Consider the following 21,423-nt stretch of genomic DNA (forward strand, 5'->3'; position numbering starts at 1 on the left):
TTACCCTTGAGCAGAATGTCCTGAGATAATTGCACTGAAATTTGGTAAATTTGGTGGCGGTTTTGTAAAGTAGACTCTGTTGGCTTTTTTTTGTAGCATTGTAACCGTGTTGGTCCCGGGATATAAGAGAGACAGGGTGGGTGAGGTAATATCTTTTATTGAACCAACTCCTGTTGGTGAGAGACAAGTTTTCGAACTATACAGAACTCAACTTCGGGACAGAAAAGCTTTTGTGTAGCTCAAAAACTTGTCTCTTTCACCAACAGAAGTTAATCCAGTAAAAGGTATTACCTGACCCAACTCATCTCTCTAATGTCTGCTAGGCAGTTTGCTGAAGCTACTGTGCTTATTTACATTTGTATCCAAAATAATGATTTGGAATCAGGTTTTTGGAGATACTTGTGCACCATTGACAGTTATTTTAATTGAATTCTGGTGGAGTTTTTAAAAGGTTTTTTTAAATTACATTTTTTTGTTAGTTTACAATGAAACCAAATAACAAAACTGCTCTCGGTCTGAATTACATTTCAAAGTCTTGTATTAATTGCAATAGTAATACCAAAACTAAAATGGCCAACATGGCATATAAAATCTTTGTGTTGGTCAGGAGAATATATGACTTTATCGTGCAGCCAGACCCATTCTGGTACCATGGCCACAATCCAGCAATACCTCTGTCTCATTATCAACTGTAAGTATGTAAGTAATCCCTACTAAATTCAGTTAAGTTTAATGGGGAAACTCATGCTTAAAGTTAGGCTCATGCCAGAACAGGGCCTGTGTGTGTGCACACTAATCATAAAAATATTCAGGTTTCCTTTTATTTTTTGCACTCTGGCTTCTAATGTGGTTAGCAGAGCCACAAGATTTTTTCTTTCCTTTTTTAAATTTTTTTCTTTGAAATAATTATTAAAACAGAAATTTTTCAAGAGATATCTGGGATTATTAATTCATCACATATGAAGCCATATATCCATTAACTAAATCAGTCCATACTAAGAACTGTTAACAAAAAGACACTAAGGGCCAGATTTTAAGTGGGAGCCTAGGTACTTCTGAAAACCCCATTAGATGCCTATCTTTGGCTTATTTAGGTGCCTAAATAACTTTCAAAATCTAGTCTTTAGACCTTGCATTGGTGAATAGAGCAATGCCTAAACACCCTTGCAAATCTAGGTGCAAGGCTCTCTGCTTTAATTTATTTTTTTAAAACATGCTGTATTATTGCAGACAAAGGCTATTTACAAAAAAAAAGTTACTGGTAAGAATAACAGGTGGTAAATTGACTTTGGACATAAGCAAGGGAGCTGAATGAACATTACCCTACCAACATCAGCAGATCTCTAGTGTTATTAGAAAGTGATATTTAACAGGCTCATTGAAATCAGTGGGAGTTTCATCTTTGATTTAAATGTGGCCAGGGTTTGGTTCAAAGGGCTTATCTACACTCGAAACTCCAGAGCGCTGCCGCGGGAGTGCTCCCGCGGCAACACTTTGAAGTGCAAGTGTGGTCGCAGCGCCAGTGCTGGGAGAGAGCTCTCCCAGCGCTGCAGGTACTCCACCTCCCCATGGGGATTAACTTGCAGCACTGGAAGCCGCGCTCCCAGCGCTGGGGCACTGTTTACACTGGCACTTTGCAGCGCTGTAACTTGCTGCGCTCAGGGCTGTGTTTTTTTCACACCCCTGAGCGAGAAAGTTGCAGCGCTGTAAAGTGCTAGTGTAGCCAAGGCCTAAGTGATTAAGGTGTTAGAAAATGCTGTATTCAAATGGCAATATTGATAATGGGAAAGAGAGGAGAAAGGTGCCTTACTTGTAAGAATCTACCCTAGTGGACAATTATGCAATAACCTGACCATATGAGACATTTTTTTCTAACCTCCATAAACTTATTCCTTAAAAACATGAGTGGTTTATATATGAAGAACTAGCTTTTCCATGAAGACTGTCTGTCGTATGGAAAAAATAGTATGGGATCATATAATTAATGACTCTCATAATCTAGACACACACGGCATGGCTACTTGGGGATAAAAATCCCATGGCTGGCCCAGATCAGCTCTCTCTGGCTCACGGATCTCAGGCTCCTGGGTTGAAAAACTGTTGTGTAGACATTTGAACTCAGGCTGGAGCCTGATGCTGGGATTCTGCGAGAATGAAGGGTCTGTCACAGGGCTCATCACTCACTGCTGGACTGGTGCCTCCTCTTGGTCACTCTGGGGATTAGCACAAGGCCAACACTCCCTATACACGACTTGCCACAGTTACTCCATCTCTGCATCTGCCTGCAGCTCCTCTCACATTGTCATGAAGCGCAGCATCCTCTTCAAGCCTCAGGGCACTCAGCTGCCCAATCTTTGCAGGCTGCCAGGAGTTCTCATTTGCTCCCCTAGTCCCTGCCACCAACTGACCTGTCTGTGGTACTAGCTTTCTTTCAGCTTGCCAGAGACACAGTCCTCACCCCTTGGCCACATGAAGGACTCACTTCCCCTGCTCCCATCTGAGGTTAACCCTTTCTAGTCCAGTGTGGGGCAGATACCCCATCACAGGGTCCCAGAGCTCAGGCTGCAGCCCAAGCCCAAACGTCTACAAAGTGGTTCTCAAACTTATTTGATCACTCCCCCCGTCTTTGTGTCTATAGTAGTTTATGCACCCTTCATCTCTGGGTGCTCGGCTAGCAGCTGCTGCTCTCTGGCCACCCAGCTCTGAATGTGTGCAGTAAGTCCCCCCCCCGCAAAAGCTTCTTATGCCCCACAGAATACATTTCATGCCCCCTGAGGGGGGCGCACTACCCAGTTTGAGAACCTCTGGCCTACACAGAAATGTTTAGGTCCACAGCCCAAAACCCATGAGCCTGAGTCAGCTGATCGTGGGGCTTTTATCCCTGTGTAGACGAACCCTCCAAGACCTGAATTAAGATTGCCTGAACAGCATTACTTTTTGAATATCCTAACTTGAAAGTGCTTGATTTTGTAACCCTAACATTTTTTAAATATAGGTTTTTATATGATCTGCATCTATAATTTATTCTTTCTGTTGTAACTGCAGATGTTCAAATAACGCATTTAAATGTATAATCTTTTTAACTCTAAACTCTTGGCCTGAATGCTGTCTTGTGTCGGTGAGTTTTACAGGTTTATTATGCGTTGTATAAAATAGTATTTCCTTTTATCATTTTTAAATTTAAGCAAATGCCCCCTTCCTTTGGTATTTTGAGAGAGGTTAACTAGCAGTGTCCAGTTTAGTTTCTGTTCATAATTGTATGTGTCTCTGTCATATTTTCCCTTATTCATCTCATCTCTAATTTAAGCAGGTGCAATCTTTTCACTCTCTTCTTATACAGAAGTCTTACCATGCTTCTCATCATTTTTGTTGCCCATCTGTGAAACTGGCAACACCCATATTCCTTGGATATTTTTAACTAAGAGAATTTTGTGTATGTGAAAAGTAACAGATTGGCAAAAATTTAAAATACTGTGTCTACAGAACAAGAATAGCATGAGTAAACTAATCTAAGTATCTATGGTCATTCATTGGCCTCTGCGTTGATACTGCTAACAAAGTTGGCAATTATGACGGTGTATTTTGTGATGCAATGAAATTTGTCTATAAGAAAACATTCATTTAATCTAATGTCGGACGGTTAACAACTGTGAATTGGGAACAGCTTAACTGTTAATCACAGCCTTTTTGAATTGACAGAGCTGCAGGTAAAAACAAGAAATTAGTATTGTCCTCACAATTCCCTGAGCCATCCAATAAGCTGTTTTAGGGGAAAATTGTAACTGAGATGCTAGGGTCTACCTGGAACAGAATTTAAAATGTAGGATTTCAACTGTATTGCAAGTATTTGTTAGTGAATAACCTACGTAAGAGTGGCCATACTGAGTTAGACCAAAGGTCCATCTAGTTCAGTATGCTGTCTTCCGACAGTGGCCAATGCCAAGTGCCCCAGAGGGAATGAACAGAACAGGTAATCATCAAGTGATCATCCCGTGTTGCCCATTCCCAGCTTCTGGAAAACAGAGGCTCGGGGCACAATGCCTGTCCATCTTGGGTAATAGCCATTGATGGACCTATCCTCCATGAACTTGTCTAGACCCTGCTTTAGTCTTGGCCTTCACAACATCCTCTGGCAAGGAATTCCACAGGTTGACTGTGTGTTGTGTGTGAAAAAATATTTCCTTGTGTTTGTTTTAAACCTGCTGCCTATTAATTTCATTTGGTGACCCCTAGTTCTTGTGTTATGAGAAGGAGTAAATAACATTTCCTTCTTTACTTTCATGACAAGTCTGTCAAATTTGGATACATACATTTATAACTGGATTTGATTTGTATTTACCCAGTTAGTCTCTTCCCTTTGCCCTGCACCCTTTGTAAATATTGCACATGTCAATCCTTGAACAGTAAGGTGAATGAGCTAGACATGCGATCCCAGAGACTCAGTTAGGCCATAATCCTCCAAAGATCTATCCGCATTCTTCACCTTAAGTAGTCATGTTTGATTTTATTGGGACTACTCTCATTGTGTAAAGCACATATCTAAATCTCTGCAGAATTGGGGCCTTAGACCTCATGCGGAGGAATAAAATGAGCAAAAGTGTATTATATCTACTGTGATTCTCGTGTGTCTCGTTTTCAGTATAGCAGCGTACAGGAGATATGAAACTTTAGTGCAACAGAATACAGCGAGAACTAGAAAGTTTACATGCAGTTAACTGGTGTTCACTATTGGTTTACAGATGTGATGGAAATTACAGGAGAATTAAAACTAAATCATAGTTCTTTATATGGGGTAAGTATGGTCAATTAAGTGTCCTTTCTACACCTATAGAAATATAGTGAGTAAATGTGGCAGATAATTGAGTAAGACATGTCACTGTTCACATTACAGCTCTCAGTTTATAGAACAGCTGTGGACTCATATGCAGTGTAGAGGATGCCAGTTTCTTAACTCTGTAATTGCAGATAAAAGCAAAAAAGCAATCGCTATTTAGTGTGTAAAAGTAGCCTGCCAAATCCATCTCAAATAATTGAGAGAAGTTCCTTGAGGGCAGCAAGTGGGCTTCATAGAATAGCTAGTGCCTTTTCTTGCCATTTGGATTTTGCTGGGCAAAATAATTATATGTGGTATGAAAAATAATGTGAACCGTGAAAGATCATGGGAAATTGTGAGTTAACTTTGAAGGTACTCTGCTTTGTTGAAGCCACACATTTGGCAATTATTGTGGCTATGGAAATTAATTACCCAGATGAACCATTTGCATCTTTTCCTGATTTCAAGGGTTTACTCCTGAGCCCCGTTCAATCCATTGACTTCAGTGGGAATTCTACTCTCCACAGAAACAAGCCCAGAGGGGCTGAAGACAAAAAAATAAGTAACTTCTTACTTTAATGTAACATTATTTACATTGTGGATTGTAGTTCTCTGACTATGCAGTAAAAGTAGGTCAGATCTTGAAAATTCCTCTTGCACACGTAAAACCATCGGACAACCCGGCATGTTTTAACATGACCATTAAATTAGAGTTCCAGCGGTTGTACAAGTAGGGGAGAATGGCACTGACCAATCTTTTCTGAGCAAGATTATGCAGCACTTAGATCAAACCATTGGTCCTTTACCACGAATGGCAACTGCATGATTTTTTTTTCTTGAGGAAAAGAGGGTAAATTCTTCCCACTTAAAACCCACTTTGTTTTGTTTCATGCTCAAATACTGGTTGCTTTAGCTATGTGATGTTAGCCAAGAACACACGTTTGGTCTGGATGGATACTGCATGGTCCCTGTGCACTTTGCTCTAGCATATCTGTGAATGGAGGCTGCAGGCAGATGCAAATTACATCAAGTGCTATGTGAAGCCTGTTACGCTGAGCAGTGGTAAGTCTAGAGCCCATCATGCTCATTCCCTGCTACGACCAAGGAACATGATCCTGGCTATGCAAATGAGGTCTAAAATGCAGGAATAGGGACAAAGCGATTTTGTTAATATCTGCTTTATTTTATGTTTGGACTGTTCTGTATAATGAACTTACATTCAACAGAATAAGGTCAGTATTAAGCATGTATGTTTCCCATATTTATAGTAACTTTACCTCAGTACAGATATGAATTTTTACATGATAGGCTCCGTTTTCTTTTGTGCAAAAAATGCCCAGTCTCTTCTTTTAGTTCTCTTCTTTAAATCAATTATCTCAAACTTGTAAACACCACTATTCCTTTTTATCCACGTATCAAAATATATCAAAAAGACAGTTTGGGAGGGTCTGTTTAGTGAGGTGGAACTACCACCATAATGGTTAAGTGGAAGTGTAGTTTTATGGGTTAAAAAAAACCAACTCATAACTGAAAGTCAAAAGATCTGGATTATATTCCTGGCTTTGCCACAGTCTATACTTCATGGGGCTTTTGTGATGGTTAATTTACTGTTTGTAAACTTTGAGATCTTTTGGATGGAAGGCTACAGAACGCTAATGTATAATTATGACAATCATATAAGAGAAAATATCATTGAGAAATCTTTCTGTACTGTAATTCTTTATTAGTCCCCCTATCCCCTTTAAATTGCTGTTAGAAACTTTCTGTTTTGGAAAACAATTATTTATTTCCCTGAAAGGTTTCTCAGAGAATAGTCCATTGCTCTAGGGAAGGGAGTGTTTATGTCCGATATTCCATGTCAGAGATATGTAGCACTGACAGAATTAGTGCAGAGCAGAACATGCTGCACTTCTTTGCAGCTGATTTTGTTTTTGCAAAATGTATGTTATTGTTTGACAGTAATACATTGATAAAATTTCAGCTTTGAAATGCACCAAATTTGTGCTTAAAAGTAAAAATAAATAAATAAATAAAAAATCTTGTGGTAGGTGAGTGAGAGAGGAAGCCCCTATCCGTAGAAGCAAAGTCTTTGTTGTCTCCAAAATGCCAAGTCTTAAAAATGCCACATTAATGTACTTTTAAAAACCTAACATGTAGGGCAGCACTAGTCTGAGGTTTGCCCTTCCAACAGAAGAAGTTAAGAGGAGACATAAGCTGAGTTGCAAGACTGGAGCTAGATACAGCAGACCCACTACTCTGATACAAAATCTGACAGGTGGAAAGGGTGCAAAAGTAGCCAACAAACCTGTTGTACTCCCCTGATTTTATTGTGCTGCCAGGGACTCATTTGGCTGCCAGCACAACTTTGGAATAGTCACAGGATTGCTCTAACGGAGCTAGTTTGGCATAGCCCCTAAGGACAGTTATACCAGCTAGGAATCACCAGAGCACAATACTCTGTGAACATGGTCCCTCCCTCCCCACACCCAGGGACTCTTTGGCCTTCCTATATAGGGCAACTTCACAGCCACTTTGTGCCAGTGAAACATTGTGGGATCTGGCCCCATATGGTTAAATTTATTGCTGCGTTACTAAATCACTTGAAAAAATAATTCACTTGATGAGCTTTATTTGTATCATGTGCCCATGGACAGATGATCACTTAACAGCAAAAGAAAGAACTGAAGAGGTATCATCATCATAGTGGGTATATGAAATATACTTTCAGAGATTATATAATGCTTCAGATTTCTCTTCCACTCTGATTTCTCAAGCACCCTTAATGTTGAGGTGGGTCATGGAGTTTAACATAGCCAAATTGGAGAGAGGTACATACCATACTTTTTTAGCTGAAAAGCATATCTAAAAGAAACACATACAAAATTACCAGTAACATAAAGGTGCCACTCAAGGGAGAGAACAACTGAATCTCTGGTACTGAATCCTGGAAGAATAATCCCTATTTGCTGTTAACCATTGCCATATGGCCATACCTAGTACACACAAAAAAGATGGATGTGCTAATAAAATGGTCCTGAGCAGTGGTACTAATTCATTTACTAATTGGACATATATTGATAGCTGGGATTCAGACTTTTTATCAAGGTGCAGTATGGTGCATATGAAGACACTGGGAATATATTTGTCTCTTGTACATGAGGTTGTTTGGTGGAGAAAAGAGATCGTACCATCACTCAAGGAAATAATACAAATCCCTGAGGCTACCCCCTGCTCTTTTCTTCTCTCTCTCTCTCTCTCTCTCTCTCTCTGATTCTGTCCAAGAAAAACTGTTCTTTTCCCCCTTTCATTCTTTCCTTTTGGGAACACCCTTACTTTGGAAAGAGTTTGTTTTTAAGTGAAATATGACGCAGAACTGGCTTTGCAGCTACCTTTCCAAGAACGGGAGGAAGTTACAGAATTTTCTGTGTCTGAATTTGGATGAGAAGTCAAATGGTCCAAGTCAAGTGGCCCAGTCATGTTATTAAACGGCAAGAGAGAAAGCTTGCAGAGTTAGTCAGTTGGTCCAATGAGGCTGGATGTCTGATTCCCTGTGAAAAAACCTGAAGCAGCTGTTTTTATTATCCTTAACTAAGAAGTGCTAGCAGCAAATCTATAAGAATTGTCCTGCATTGTTAAAGAAACCCAGTGTATTTGAGTTGGATTGTGAGTATAACGATACAGTTAATACTGTTTATCCAGTTTTTTTTTCTGGGAATTTGGGACATTTGTAAATAAAAACTTACCTGTTGCATTTCAGTCCTGCCTCTAACTTCTTGAATCCGGTGACAACCCATGACAGATTGGCAGTAAAGTTGAATTCTTTGGGGCTCTTTGTGTTGTCTTAGCTTTCTTCTGTGTTATGTGATTTTAATTAGAAATTTAATCATTTCTGAGACTACCTCTAGAGTATCTAGACAAGTTCCTTTAATAGTGAAGTATTAGCTTGCTTAAGCTGCCGCACAAAAGTAAAGCTTGGAAGCATTTCTGAAATATTTCCCTTGGTGGGCAGGAGGGATACCACAAAATAAAGATGGCAAAACAATTTCAATTATAAAGAAAGGATAAAGTAAATTTAATGTACAATACACAATGGTTTTTATTGCCTACGTTTGCTACAGGTATTAAGCAACTTTAAAACACAAATTTTATTGCTGTTAACTTTTCAAATTGTAGGAAAGATTAAACTCTCTCTCTCTCCTATAAACTGCAGTTGCCAAAAAACCAAAGTACTGGAGGTTTAGGGTTTTCCATAACTTATAATACAATCATCTTATTTTAAAAATGAAAATGTTCAGCTTACGGCAACTTACAAAGTAGCATTTTTTCTAATGTTTTTTAAACAGCTATTAATGTAGTCAAGCTGTATTTTTTCTTCTTCTGTGTGTAATCATCTGCTCAGTGGTGCACTCTATAAACTAGTAGCAGGAGACAGAGGAGTGGCCTGCTGTGATTGATGGGGCGAGGCCTAGCAAACTGAAAGAGTCCCATCTGGATTAGGTTTTGGGAGCAGTCAGATGTTGAGTGGGAGGTCAGTAAGGCTTGCATTAGCTCCCCCTCCTTCAGCACCCCTATCATCCACACTCATACACACATTACATATCTCACACGCTCTCATCCATAATTGATGCTTGCTTTGGGCAGATGCTGCATGGCCTGGGACTAGAGCAGCTGCTAAGTTTATGGAGGATAAAGAGAGCAGGATGGTACAGCAGGTATTTTCACTTTATTTTTACTTGAAACTCTGATTTTAGTCAAGCAAGGGCATTTCTTTTATTCAACTGTACCACTGCATGCAAGCCTCCTCTAATACATATTTTGTTGCTTAAGTCATTCTGCCAGGCGAGCTACAGCAGTGATTATGTGTGTCTGCTGTGCTTGATATGTCTAACTGAGCCGTTCTTATAACCTGCAGGTTTACAGAGTAATTTTGCATTTTTCTTCTTTGTTTCCATGCCCTGAGGATATGATGCAGTTTGGCTTATTTAACTATAGTATGAGAGGCTTTCTCTGAATGTGAAATATCTCTTGCCAAAGAAACAGAACACAATAAAACTAAAATAGAATAAAACAAACAGTAAACCATTAGTTAGACTTTAAAATGTGGGCAACCTTAAAGGTTTTTAGTGAATAAATACAATTTTATGTTGTGAATGTGTGTTTAAAAAGGAACACTGAATAAATAATATTTTCTTTGCTCTGTCTTTTGTATATAAACATGACAAGCTTGCTTTATTATGTTTTGACACTTTTCATGCATTTTTTAATTATAAAAGCCTTTCAGAGCAGAAGAGAGAGTGCTGAAAAAGAATGTGGAGATTTGAGATACTCAATAGGAATATTTTAAAATTCTGATCTTTTCTGTTTTAAGTATAATCATCTATGGGATTTTAGAAAGCCTTCACTTGCCTATATCATACTAAGGCATTTTTTTGTTCTGGTATAGCTCAGCATTTAAGCAGAAAGCAATAAACTGGATTTTATACACTGCCACGTAAAGCATATTTTGGAGCTGAAATGTGGTTTTCATTAGATTTCAGGCCAAAACATTTAGCAGAGCCTGACTGTCTGCCTTCCTTTGTTCTTCTTTCAGCTGCCAACTACTACTTTATTAAACCACACACAAAAATGAACATTAAGGGGTCATTTAAACTTATATAAAAGTAAAGAGATTCAGAGTTAAGTCTGAAACTATAACTTCTGTCTACCCTCTTGTGCCTAGTAAGAGTTCCACATTGTGTGTGTACTGTCACCCACTGTTTTGAGGCTGCTCCAGAGCCTAAGTTCATGGTCTAAATTAAGAATGGAGTTTCCTGTCACTTTAAGGAACATTTCATACCTTTAAAATAACTTGGTAGATTCCATTTTTCAGTTTTATTTTGTTTTCAATATTCTCATTAAAATGTCATTTTAAAATACCCAGTTAATATGCTCTGGGGCTAGAGGATAACTTGAGATTCACAAAGACCCATTCAAATTTAGATCAGTTTTCTGTAGTCTAAATTTGGCATTCACATTTCACAACAATATAAGTAAGGATCTGTTAGTTTCCACTGTTAACCTTAATATGAATACACATCTTAAACAGTAACCAATTTGTATGTTATGTATCTTAATATTACAGAATGTGTTTAATCATATGGGGCATGCTAATGTATTATGGTAATGTTATGTGCTTTGAATATGCATATACTCATTATGGATCCAGAATGTAGAGATTATTGAGACTAAATTTTAAAACTAAAAAACCTGCACTTGTAATGGCATGTGCAGTTAACTGCTTTTAAAATCAGAACATCTCAGCATTATTATCATGATCTTCATAATAATAAATTCCTGGCTTACAACAGTGTGCGTATGTACATACACACCCACACATATAATTTCTTTATCTTACAGTGGACAACTATATATTTTTTTAAATTAAAACAAAAATAAGTTCAGTGAAAGAATAACACATGGGCTGATACCTGGCATGCCAAGTTTCCACTTCTCCCTGAATATAAGGGGTTATTTATATGCTGACCCTTCACTATTTCCTTACTTTTGGCTGGTGCCACTTTAATAAGGGAATCAAAACCTCAGTTTAGCAAATCTAGTGACTGAGCTAGAAGACTCTCAACAGTGTTAAAGTACCTGAATTTTCATTGTATGTATGCCATTATGTGACAGTACTGAAGTGAAATGTTTGAAGGTGCTGGTAAGAAATCATATAAAAGCTCAGTGCTCTTAATTAAATATTAGCTGTAATTAGCACTAAGTGTGAATGGCACAGATATTAATTAGGGTCTCATGGAACTGCTGTCAGTGTTAATGAGAAACAGTGGGGGTCTCAGCAACATCTGTTTTAGAACTCAAGGTAGTATAAAAACCTTTAGTAAATCAAAAGCATCTGAACATTAGCTGTTGATCCCTTTGTTGCCATTATTGTTCTTTTTTTAATGTCTGCTGACTATTATGCCATGTCTAACAACCGACATGAAGGAATAACTTATGGGCCAGGAATGACCAGCTACTGTGCTTCAAAGCAATACAGTCAAAGTAATTTAGTAGGTAGAATATTTTTTTGCTGCAGCTTCCATGCTACCTGGTTCCTACCACTAAAGTCTGTCCTAAAGTATTTAATGTTTACAGTTTAAACATAGAACTTTGAACAAATAGAAAAATTCACAGTAATGGCTATTACCTGTGACGACACATGATGGAACCCAATCAGTGCCCGGTTTTAGTGCGCATACTTCCTTTAGTGTGCATTTTGACCATGTACAATCACTATTTTTTAATAATTATTAGGGAGTATTAGGTAAAGAAATAAAAAGAAATGAGTTTTCATTTTTATTAAAAAAAATGGAATAAGTAGATATGTTCCTCTACTAAATTGAATGTGCAAGGTATTTTTCCAGGTTATAAACTTAAATTGTTGCACATTTTAGTGTAAAAATACTTAACTTTTCATCTTGGCTTGTACTTGTAATACTAACAATACCATTATTTTACACTTTCAATACACAGTACAATCATGAAGTAATCTCACAACACAGTGCAATGTAGAATGTAAATGTTGTTGTTTCCATTTTAAAGATGATGAAGTGAGGCAGAAAATATAAATGATTTGCCCAAGGACACACACTAAATTAGTTGAAGAGATGGGATTCACATTCAGGAGTTTCAGACTCCTAGTGTCTCATGCTTAATTCACTATAGCATATTGCCGTTTAAATAGGAAAAATGCATTTTTTCTCCTGTAATATGTAACCAAGGGCTGTTGTAATATACAGCTTAGTGAATTCTCAAAGGTTCTGAGTTCCTGTTCTGTTCAAATAATCACCTCCATATTTAGATGCTTATTTGAATTAGCTGAAACTGGTTGGAAATCTTCCTAGATGTGAAATTCCACAATATTACTTCTGTATTTCAGTAGTAGCCATGGCCTTTGCAGAAGCCAGCAGGTGCAAGGATTAATGAAAACAAAAAATGCGTGTGCACGTGCGCGAGTGTGTTTGGTGGAATGTGGCTGAATATTTCCTCCCTTCCCTACCTACTTTTGCACATTCAGTGGGGAATGAGGATGATCTTGACCAGATATCACGGTTTCTTGATGGGGCAGAGCTCATGCTGAGCAAGTCAAGTTCCTCCCTTCTGCGGGTCCCCTTGTCTTCTCTTTGGCAGGACATGGCGGGTTGGAGCTAATCAATTGGCGTGCCCCCTCCTCCACTTATTTATACACTCCTAGGGTTTTCAAATGCCTCTTGCACCTGTTAGCTGTTCTCTTTCCCTTCTCTTAGCATAGGAGCTGAGTTTTTTAGAATGTGACAGGCCTTACCCATCACTTTTTTGGTATCAGGAAACAATTTTTCCCCTTGGACCTCATTGACAGAGGTTCAGTGGGCTCTTTTTTTGGAGCAGGGTGAAATTTTTTTGATGAATAGTAAATTAGCTGGAAAAGATATTTTTTGAGGCAACAAAATTTTAAAAGCAAAATAAAATAAAAGTTAAAAGTTAATTTTGAAACTAAATATTTAAACTTGTTGTTTTGAAATGGTGTTTGGTTTAGCAATTGAGCTAATTTAAAATACTAAATCAAAAGAGTTAAAAAAAAAAGAACACCTCAAGATGAAATAAAAAAAGAAAGAATGGGGGAATTGTTTGGGGTTAAACAAAACATTTAGTTGGACCCAGAGCAACCCTTTTTGGTTTTCAGGGTTGTTTTTGGTTCTGACTCTGAAATTGAGCCGAGGCTTTGGAATATGTATAGCCATCCCCAATTCCTTTCTCTGGCGATACTTCAGAGGTACTGGTGTCCCCTGACTCTGTTATCTGTAGCATCATGATTTAGGCAGACCTTAAATAAATTCACAAACATGTATTGTAAGAAGATTTTTTTTTCAATGTCATAATGTATTCATTATGGTCAGACCATTTAGCCAGACTGTTGCAGACATTTACGTTAAATACCTGTGATACGTTAGCGTTTTTGGGCTCTGCTTGCCACAGTAGAATTATATTAAAGCTAAAGCTCGATCTAATTGTCCATACACATTATAGATGCTTCCATTTGGTCTTTTAATTGTAAAGGTTTATTTTAATACATAAATGTAAAATAATTACTAGCAAAATGATAAGGAATTTTAAGCTCTTGCATCTAAATTTTCTGACACATTTCAGGATAAATTATTTTTAATGTTTTTTTCTCAAATAGATTTTAAACTGATGCATTTCTAGTCCCTTATTTTTTATTTTGCGATTCTAAGCTTGAATCTAATCATCACATTGCATTTGTGCTATATAGCTGAAAGGATGAACTTTTACTTGAAAGAATGATGATCATCTGAGAGAGCAGCATTTAATACAAATATTTAAAACTGTGAGCACAGTGGATCATCTATTTTCAAACTCTCCTTTGGATTTTAGGTTGGCTGCATCTTCTCAGAAATCTAGAAAACCATGAGAGAGAATGCACTATGTGATAAATATAGCGAGCCTCCTTCAATGCCATCAGTGTTTTTTAACTTTTGGAATAAGTGGAATTATTTACTATAACCTTTCCTTCTTAACTTCTCATTGTAGTAAAAACATATTGGCTACATTTAATGTTTTAGCTAAAGTATCTGTTCCTTTGACATCAGATACATTAGGGGTTTTCAGTTCATGTATTCTTACCTGGTGTTAACAATCACATTTTAAAAAGGCCCACATAGAAAACTCCACTTTGCTTCTCTAAAGTCAGGATTGTAATAGGGAGTGGCAGAGGAGGGAATTAAATCAGATGGGATACACTCTTCAGGGGAAACAAAAATCTATTTAGAAATCTTGGAGAATATCCTCTTTACTTTCTAAATTATTTTTTTCTGAATCTGCCTTTTTTTTTTCTTTGCTTTACAGGGTAATCAGGAAACTACAGCACCTCCTGATACAATGGCACAGCCTTATGCCTCAGCTCAGTTTGCTCCACCTCAGAATGGGATCCCGGCAGAATACACAACCCCACACCCCCATCCAGCTCCAGACTACACAGGCCAGACCACAGTTCCAGAGCACACGTTAAACATGTACCCTCCTGCTCAGACACACACTGAACAGAGTGCAGCTGACACAAATGCACAAACTGTCTCCGGCACAGCCACAGTAAGTTCAGGTTTCTTATATTTTTGAAGATGTATATCTCAAGTTACAAAAACGTTTATTGATAAAGCTCTTTCTTATGTTGCATATAATGGTTGTAAACTTGAATTTTATTTATGGTTATTCAAAACAATATAGGGTCCAAAATAGCTTCAGTCTTTTCTCTTTGAACCTTGAGGGTATTATTCTTCCACTTGTGGTGCCTCTCATCAAGCCAGCGGGTGGAGTAGTATCTATCTGGTGCTACTTGTTTTCAAAATTCTTTTCCGTTATGAATATCCAAACATGCAAAATTATATATGAAGTACAAATATTTAAATGGTTGTATACGATTTAACCTGTTTAGAGCTGGGCACAACATTCATTTGAAAGAAAACGGTGAAATTGTTTTGCTGATATTCATGACCCCTTCTTATTCACTTTTCACAAAGGTTTGTTTGAATAAAACTTTATTCTCAAGAATTTTCAGAAAAGGGATAGTGTCGCAAATACTTGTGCAAATATGAATATTCATCATGAGTATCTGCAACAGAAGTGCTTGTTCAGCCATCTTGAAAGCTTTCTGTGGGTTTGGAAATCATCAAATAATGGAACTGAGACAAGATCATGTGACTTTGCCACCCAATGGGTACAAACAGCAAATTACAAATCGGGACTATTCCAATTAGTAGTATGCAAATAAATGTTAGGCTTAGATGTTAACATAAAATCTCCATAGAACAATTTTAAATTGTGAATAGTTTCATAAAAATTGGTGTCTATTTGTGGAAATATTAAGAACTGAATTTTTTTTTCAAATTTCTGTCATTCTTGACAACTGTTTTTTTTTAAACTAATATATAAGAGAGTAAGAGAGCTAAGTAAAGGAGTGACCAGTATTTAATGCTGAGCTTCCAGCCTCTGAAAATCAGACACTTTAAAAGTGTCTCCCAAGTCGAACAACCAAGAACTGAGACTCTCAAAATCACTATTCACTTTTGAAAATATTGGCTGAAATCTAAACATTATAACATTGGTTTATTAAGGTCCTGGTTGAGGGCTGTCCCTTGAATCTGAGATAGAAGGCTTGGACTTTTTCCACAACATTTTTTTGTGAAGGGCGCAGTTCCTTTAACTATTTCTGCTCAAAACATTTTATCCTTCCATAATAGCTAATGTTGCTACACTTCCCCTGGTTGTAAGAAGATGAGAAAATGTCTCACTCAGAAATTAAAACAAAAGAGGCTGCTTCCTTTAAAGACAAAGAGGCTGCTTCCTTTAATTGTGTTATCTCAATCAAATTAGCTTAACATGATTGGAAAATCCTCTTAATGCTCATTATGATGCAGGTGAAACTTTTAAATCATTGTTGTGGTTGGTGTTACCTGCTCAAAATGATCTAAAACATGTTATGTTATGAGGACTTTTCAATCATGTTAAGTGAACTGTCTTTGCCTATCAGACAGGGACATAGTTTCTAACACCTCTTCATCCTGAAAAAGTTATTTCTGAATCCCTCTTCCCTTGTCAACACAGCATCTTTTCTGATCTCCCAAATAAAATCAAAACATTTTATCCTTCCATAATAGCTAATGCTGCTATACTTCTCCTGTTTGTAAGAAGATGAGAAAATGTCTCACTCAGAAATTAAAACAAATGCTTCTCTGTGCATCATCCAGCAGAGATACTCTAAAAATGTGCCACTGATGCCCTTTCTCTATGCCTCCAAGCATTACGCAGTGACAAATCAATGGGTTGTTCTGAGGGTATTTAAGCACCTTGCCATGTTACTTCTACCATTACATAAATATAATTGAGAATGGAAAATAATAACATTTAGAATGAGAATGCACAATGCATAATACATTCTATACACTATGTACAGGAACAGAGGACTTGCAATAACACAGCAGGCCAGTGGTCTACCTAGTTCACTGCTGTATTCTTTCTGACATTCACCAATATTAGAGGCTTCTCCAGAATACAGAAAATACAGTGTCATGGACAATTATGAAAACCTACTCATATGAGAACTTTCTTCCCAATCTCCTCAATAAGAAGCCACCTTGTGACCCAAAGTATTAGGAGCTATATCCTTTCCTAACAAAAAAAAGGTTGTCCCATTTATTATACCTGTGGATGTTCTCATTAATGTCTAGTTCTTTTGGGAATCATACTAAACCTCTGGACTCAAAGATATTGTGATACTTAATTCCAGTTTTAGGGTTTGTGTAATAAATGTTTCCTGTTATAGTTTTCAATTGGGTAACTTTGAATTTCATTAAACACCTGCTTTTTCTTATATTATGGGAAAAATTAAGTAGGAGCTTCCTATTTACTTTCTCTAGTCCATTAATTAACTTATATACCTCTGTAACATGACCTTTTATTCACTTCTTCACTAAGCTGTTTGTGTGGTAGTATAATGTCTTCTTTTATTTCGATCCCATTAATTAAATAGCATACCATTTTGTTTGCTGTTTTGATCACTACTACACATTGGGCTGATCACAATGACACCCAGCTCAATCTCTTCATGTTTGTTTCTTTGAAATTCCTGGATTTATACAGTTCAGTCCTAGGATGAAATCTTGGCTGTATTGAAGTCCCTGGAAAAACTCCTATTGACATCAATGGGGCCAAGATTTCACCCCTGGTGACCCGTTGCTTTTTAAGTGTGTTTGACTGCCTCATTTATTATCACCTCAGTCTGACAATCTCATTGTTTTTAGTAGGAAAGAACACCGAACTGGAGTAGGTATTTCCTCAATGTCTTCTGTGGAAAAAAGTGATGAAAAGAAATCATTTAGTTTGTCTTCAGTGGCCTTATCTTCCTCAATTTCTCCCTTGAATCCATGGTGTTCCAGCAGATGCAGTTATTCATTTGCAAGTTTTCTCCTTCTGACACAATAATAGAAATGTTATTTCATTTATGTCTTAGGCTATCTGTTTTTCCTAGTCTTCTTAGTCCTGCTAATTTCCAGATTCCACTTTATTGAGCGTGAATATTTTAATTTCCTTGACTTTGACTTAATTTTTTTGAAGAGCTACCTCATTTTTTCTGAAATCCCTGTTCAAAATGTAATGTAACAGTGAAAGTTGTTGGCACAATACCTCCATGGACAAAGATGAACTTAATTATATTGTAATCATTGTTACTTTTTAAGAGTGGCAAATCTCGCCCTATTTAATACTTAATACATATGCTATTTAATGTGACTTGTCTTGTTGCACTTACATAGGATATTAGAAATTAGAGATGGAAAAGATTTATTTGGAAATGTAAGCCATCCTTAAGCCGTATCTAAGCTGGTTTGTTGCCTACACTATCTTTTTAATGTAATTCGGATTTAATTTAGAAACTTGTAAAAAGCAATATCATCCAACAATATGTAAACAAAGTCAAAACTGTAGTCAATTGACAACATTTGGCATTTTATACTTGAGATAGTACAAATAAAGATTTACAAAAACTGAATCCTCTAAGGGTCTCCACTATTCAGCTGAGCCTCAACATTACTTAACTGCTAAAAATCTCCCACAAATTTCCAATCAAATCTTTTGTTCAAATTGATTATGGGTATCAGCTTCTATAAACTGTTATGATCTACCTTATAAATTGTTAGCACTTTATGGCTTTCCATCATATTTGTGAACACAGCATAAACATCATGCAAAAAGATACATGCTGTGGGAATGTTGCACCCAGGGAGAACCGCAGTGAATTCCCTGGGGTTTGTGAGGGCTTTAGGATCCACCTGTATGCATTTTGCGGATTGGTGTCTAATAGTACATATTGTTTTTAATCAGAAAATGGAACATTACAAATTAATACTACTATGTCAGCATTGTAACTCAAAGTGATGTTCACATCTGAAGGAAAAGATGCCTTAGCTACCAGCAAAATGTTGGGGTAGTGAATTTCCAGACTTTCTAAATTTCAGGAGTAATCTGGTTGTCCACTGGAGTGTTTGGTTGGTCGCTTTCAGATATTTTTAGGTAGCTACCAGATGTTCAGTTGTTTAATATACAATATGACATGAGACATTTTTTGAAAAATTGACTAGGCTGACTATTCACAAAGGAGTTCTAAATGGATAAAAATAGGAGGTTTAGTAAAACAGCTTTTGGAGAGAAGCAAGCATTTTTAATGCTAGGAATAATTCTAATCAATATGCACAACTGTGTGTATTTAAGGCTGTCGATCCAACTGTAAATGTAAAAGAATTATGTTAGTGTAATGAAAAATGAATATTACAACTGAAAACAATGTTCATAAAATATCAGAAAGATTCCGTGGGGATTTTTGAAAATACTGAAAAGAAATGCCTTCTATCACGAGAATAGCGTAGCTGAAGTCACGTATGTTAGATTGCCTTAGATTGACTTACTTCGCGTCCTCACAGTGTGGGATCGACGGCCGCCTCTCCCCCGTCGACTCCGCTTCCGCCTTCGTGCCCTGGTGGAGTTCCGGAGTCGATGGGGAGTGCATTCAGGGATTGATGTATCGCGTTTCGTCTAGACGTGATACATCGATCCCCGATAGATCAATCACTACCCGCTGATCTGGCGGGTAGTGTAGACATACCCTAGGTTTGAAGGATTGGTCCATTAATGAATAAACTCCAGGGGCTTTATTTACTGTTGCCCTGCACCTTGTGGAGTCATTTATTCCAGTTGCAAAGTGAGTATAAAATGCCATCAAGCCAGAATGGTGGAAGTGACTACATAAGGTGCAGGTTATCAGTGACTCCTGCCTTAGGAGATATGTAACATTTCCTGTATCGTTTAGATTCAGACAAATACTACACTCAGAGCATAAATGTTTTTTCTTTTATAAAAATACAGTCGTCTTTTGCCATGAGTTTTACATTAATGGATCCTTTCCTTCTCTCCTTTTGCTCCTGCATTTTTTAGTCCCAAAGTATTGTGCTCCACCTCCTTATACTTTTGTCTTCTTGGAGTTTCAGTCAGAAAACCCACATGGTAATGCACTGGTTATTTTCCTTCACTGGTTGCTCCTGATTTTTTAGCAGACTCCTGAACTAGTTTTGGCAGCTTTGAAATTGTCCTTGTTGATGAGTTGATCAGACCTGCCTTGTCAGGCAGGGATGTTTTCTTAAACATAGTTATAATTCTGAGGAGTGAGTTTGTTTTTTCCTGGTTGCCAGTAAGGCTTAGCACAGTGGAAATCCCTCTTGGTTCTCATCTCAGATTCCTTGTTAGCAAAGAAATAATAATTCCCTGAGCAAGAGAAAATTAGCAAATTTTGCAGACACACATTCCTAAACAGGGGCTGGTCAGGTCTTTCTGGCTTCTTGCTTAAATTTCCACTTTGTAATTCAGAAGTTTAAATCATTTCAGGGAGCCTAATCCTGGAGTGATCATTCATGCAAATTGTCCTTATTAAGTGAACATAGTCCTATTGGGACTAAGGGTCACAGGATTGGGCCAAAAAGTGTATTTTCCCATATGAGGGGGTATATAGACTCCATGCTGTAGCAGCCAGGAAGGGGTTAATAGATGGGTCCTTTACCTGACTAGCTGTGACTAACTGCCTGATTAACCACAGCTAGGATAAAAGGCTGCAGTTCAACCAGAGGAAGACAGCTACCGGAGTGCATATCTACACTTCAACTTGGCAAGCCTCCCAGGCCAGGGCAACTACAGCTCATGTAAGCATGTTAAAAAGAGTAGTGTGGATGTTGCAATGCTGGTGGAGGCTCAGGTTAGCCACCCAAGCCATATTTTTTGCTTTGTTTATATGGGCAAACAAATTATATTCTTGGAGAGGTGAATCACACTCTACAAGTCATATTTGTTGGGCCAAACTGCTTGTGGGTTCATTTGCATGGCTTGGATTGCCTTCGGTGGGAGTTATCTAAGGGCATAATCTGTATCTAATTCTGCCAATGGACAGCAGTAAAATCATTTGCTGCTGAAATGTGTTATGTTTACTGGAATTCTGCAATATTTCCCATTCTAAATATATGGAATGTCTCAGTAGAAATATATACCATAGCCAGGTAAGCGTGAAGGTGTTTGTGTGTCTGTGCGTGTGTGTGTGTGTGAGAGAGAGAGAGAGAGAGAGAAACACAGTGCTGCAAAATTAATTTGGTTTTGCATTAGTGAAACCAAGGTGTCATTCTATAACCATTTTACCTTGGGCTGTGATTTCATCAGATTTCACAAGCTAAGTAGCGTTTGATCACATTTGTACTTAGATAGGAGACCTCTAGGGAAAATGAAGGTGCGTCAGGAAGCAGTGTTGGTGATTCAGTGCATGGCACTATTCCCTCTGCAGCAGTTCTCAGAATCAATACTCAGCGTGATATTAGGGGATACTGTGCTGTTGGAGTTTTCAGATGAGATGTAATACAGAGGTCCTGACCTCCTGTGATCATTAAAGATGACATGGCACTTTTCACAAAGAGAGAGAACATTAACCTCAGTGCTGTGGCCAGATTTCAACTTAGGTAATTGCATTTTTGGCTACCTAAATTCCTGCTGTT

At 37.7% G+C, this 21,423-nt stretch overlaps 1 protein-coding gene across 12 annotated transcripts in view; it reads left to right on the forward strand.

Moving 5' to 3' along the window:
- The window catches only part of RBFOX1 (RNA binding fox-1 homolog 1), a 2,538,143-nt gene that overhangs the window by 2,305,408 nt on the left and 211,312 nt on the right, over window positions 1-21,423 (forward strand). For all 12 annotated transcript variants that reach the window (XM_030577473.1, XM_030577470.1, XM_030577474.1 and 9 more), the window contains one exon: window positions 14,693-14,935. In XM_030577473.1, the coding sequence (XP_030433333.1) occupies window positions 14,693-14,935 (243 nt within the window). The remainder of the gene's footprint in view (window positions 1-14,692; window positions 14,936-21,423) is intronic.

This window comes from Gopherus evgoodei, chromosome 10 (genome assembly GCF_007399415.2).
Source record: "Gopherus evgoodei ecotype Sinaloan lineage chromosome 10, rGopEvg1_v1.p, whole genome shotgun sequence".
Classification (NCBI taxonomy): Eukaryota; Metazoa; Chordata; order Testudines; family Testudinidae; genus Gopherus; species Gopherus evgoodei.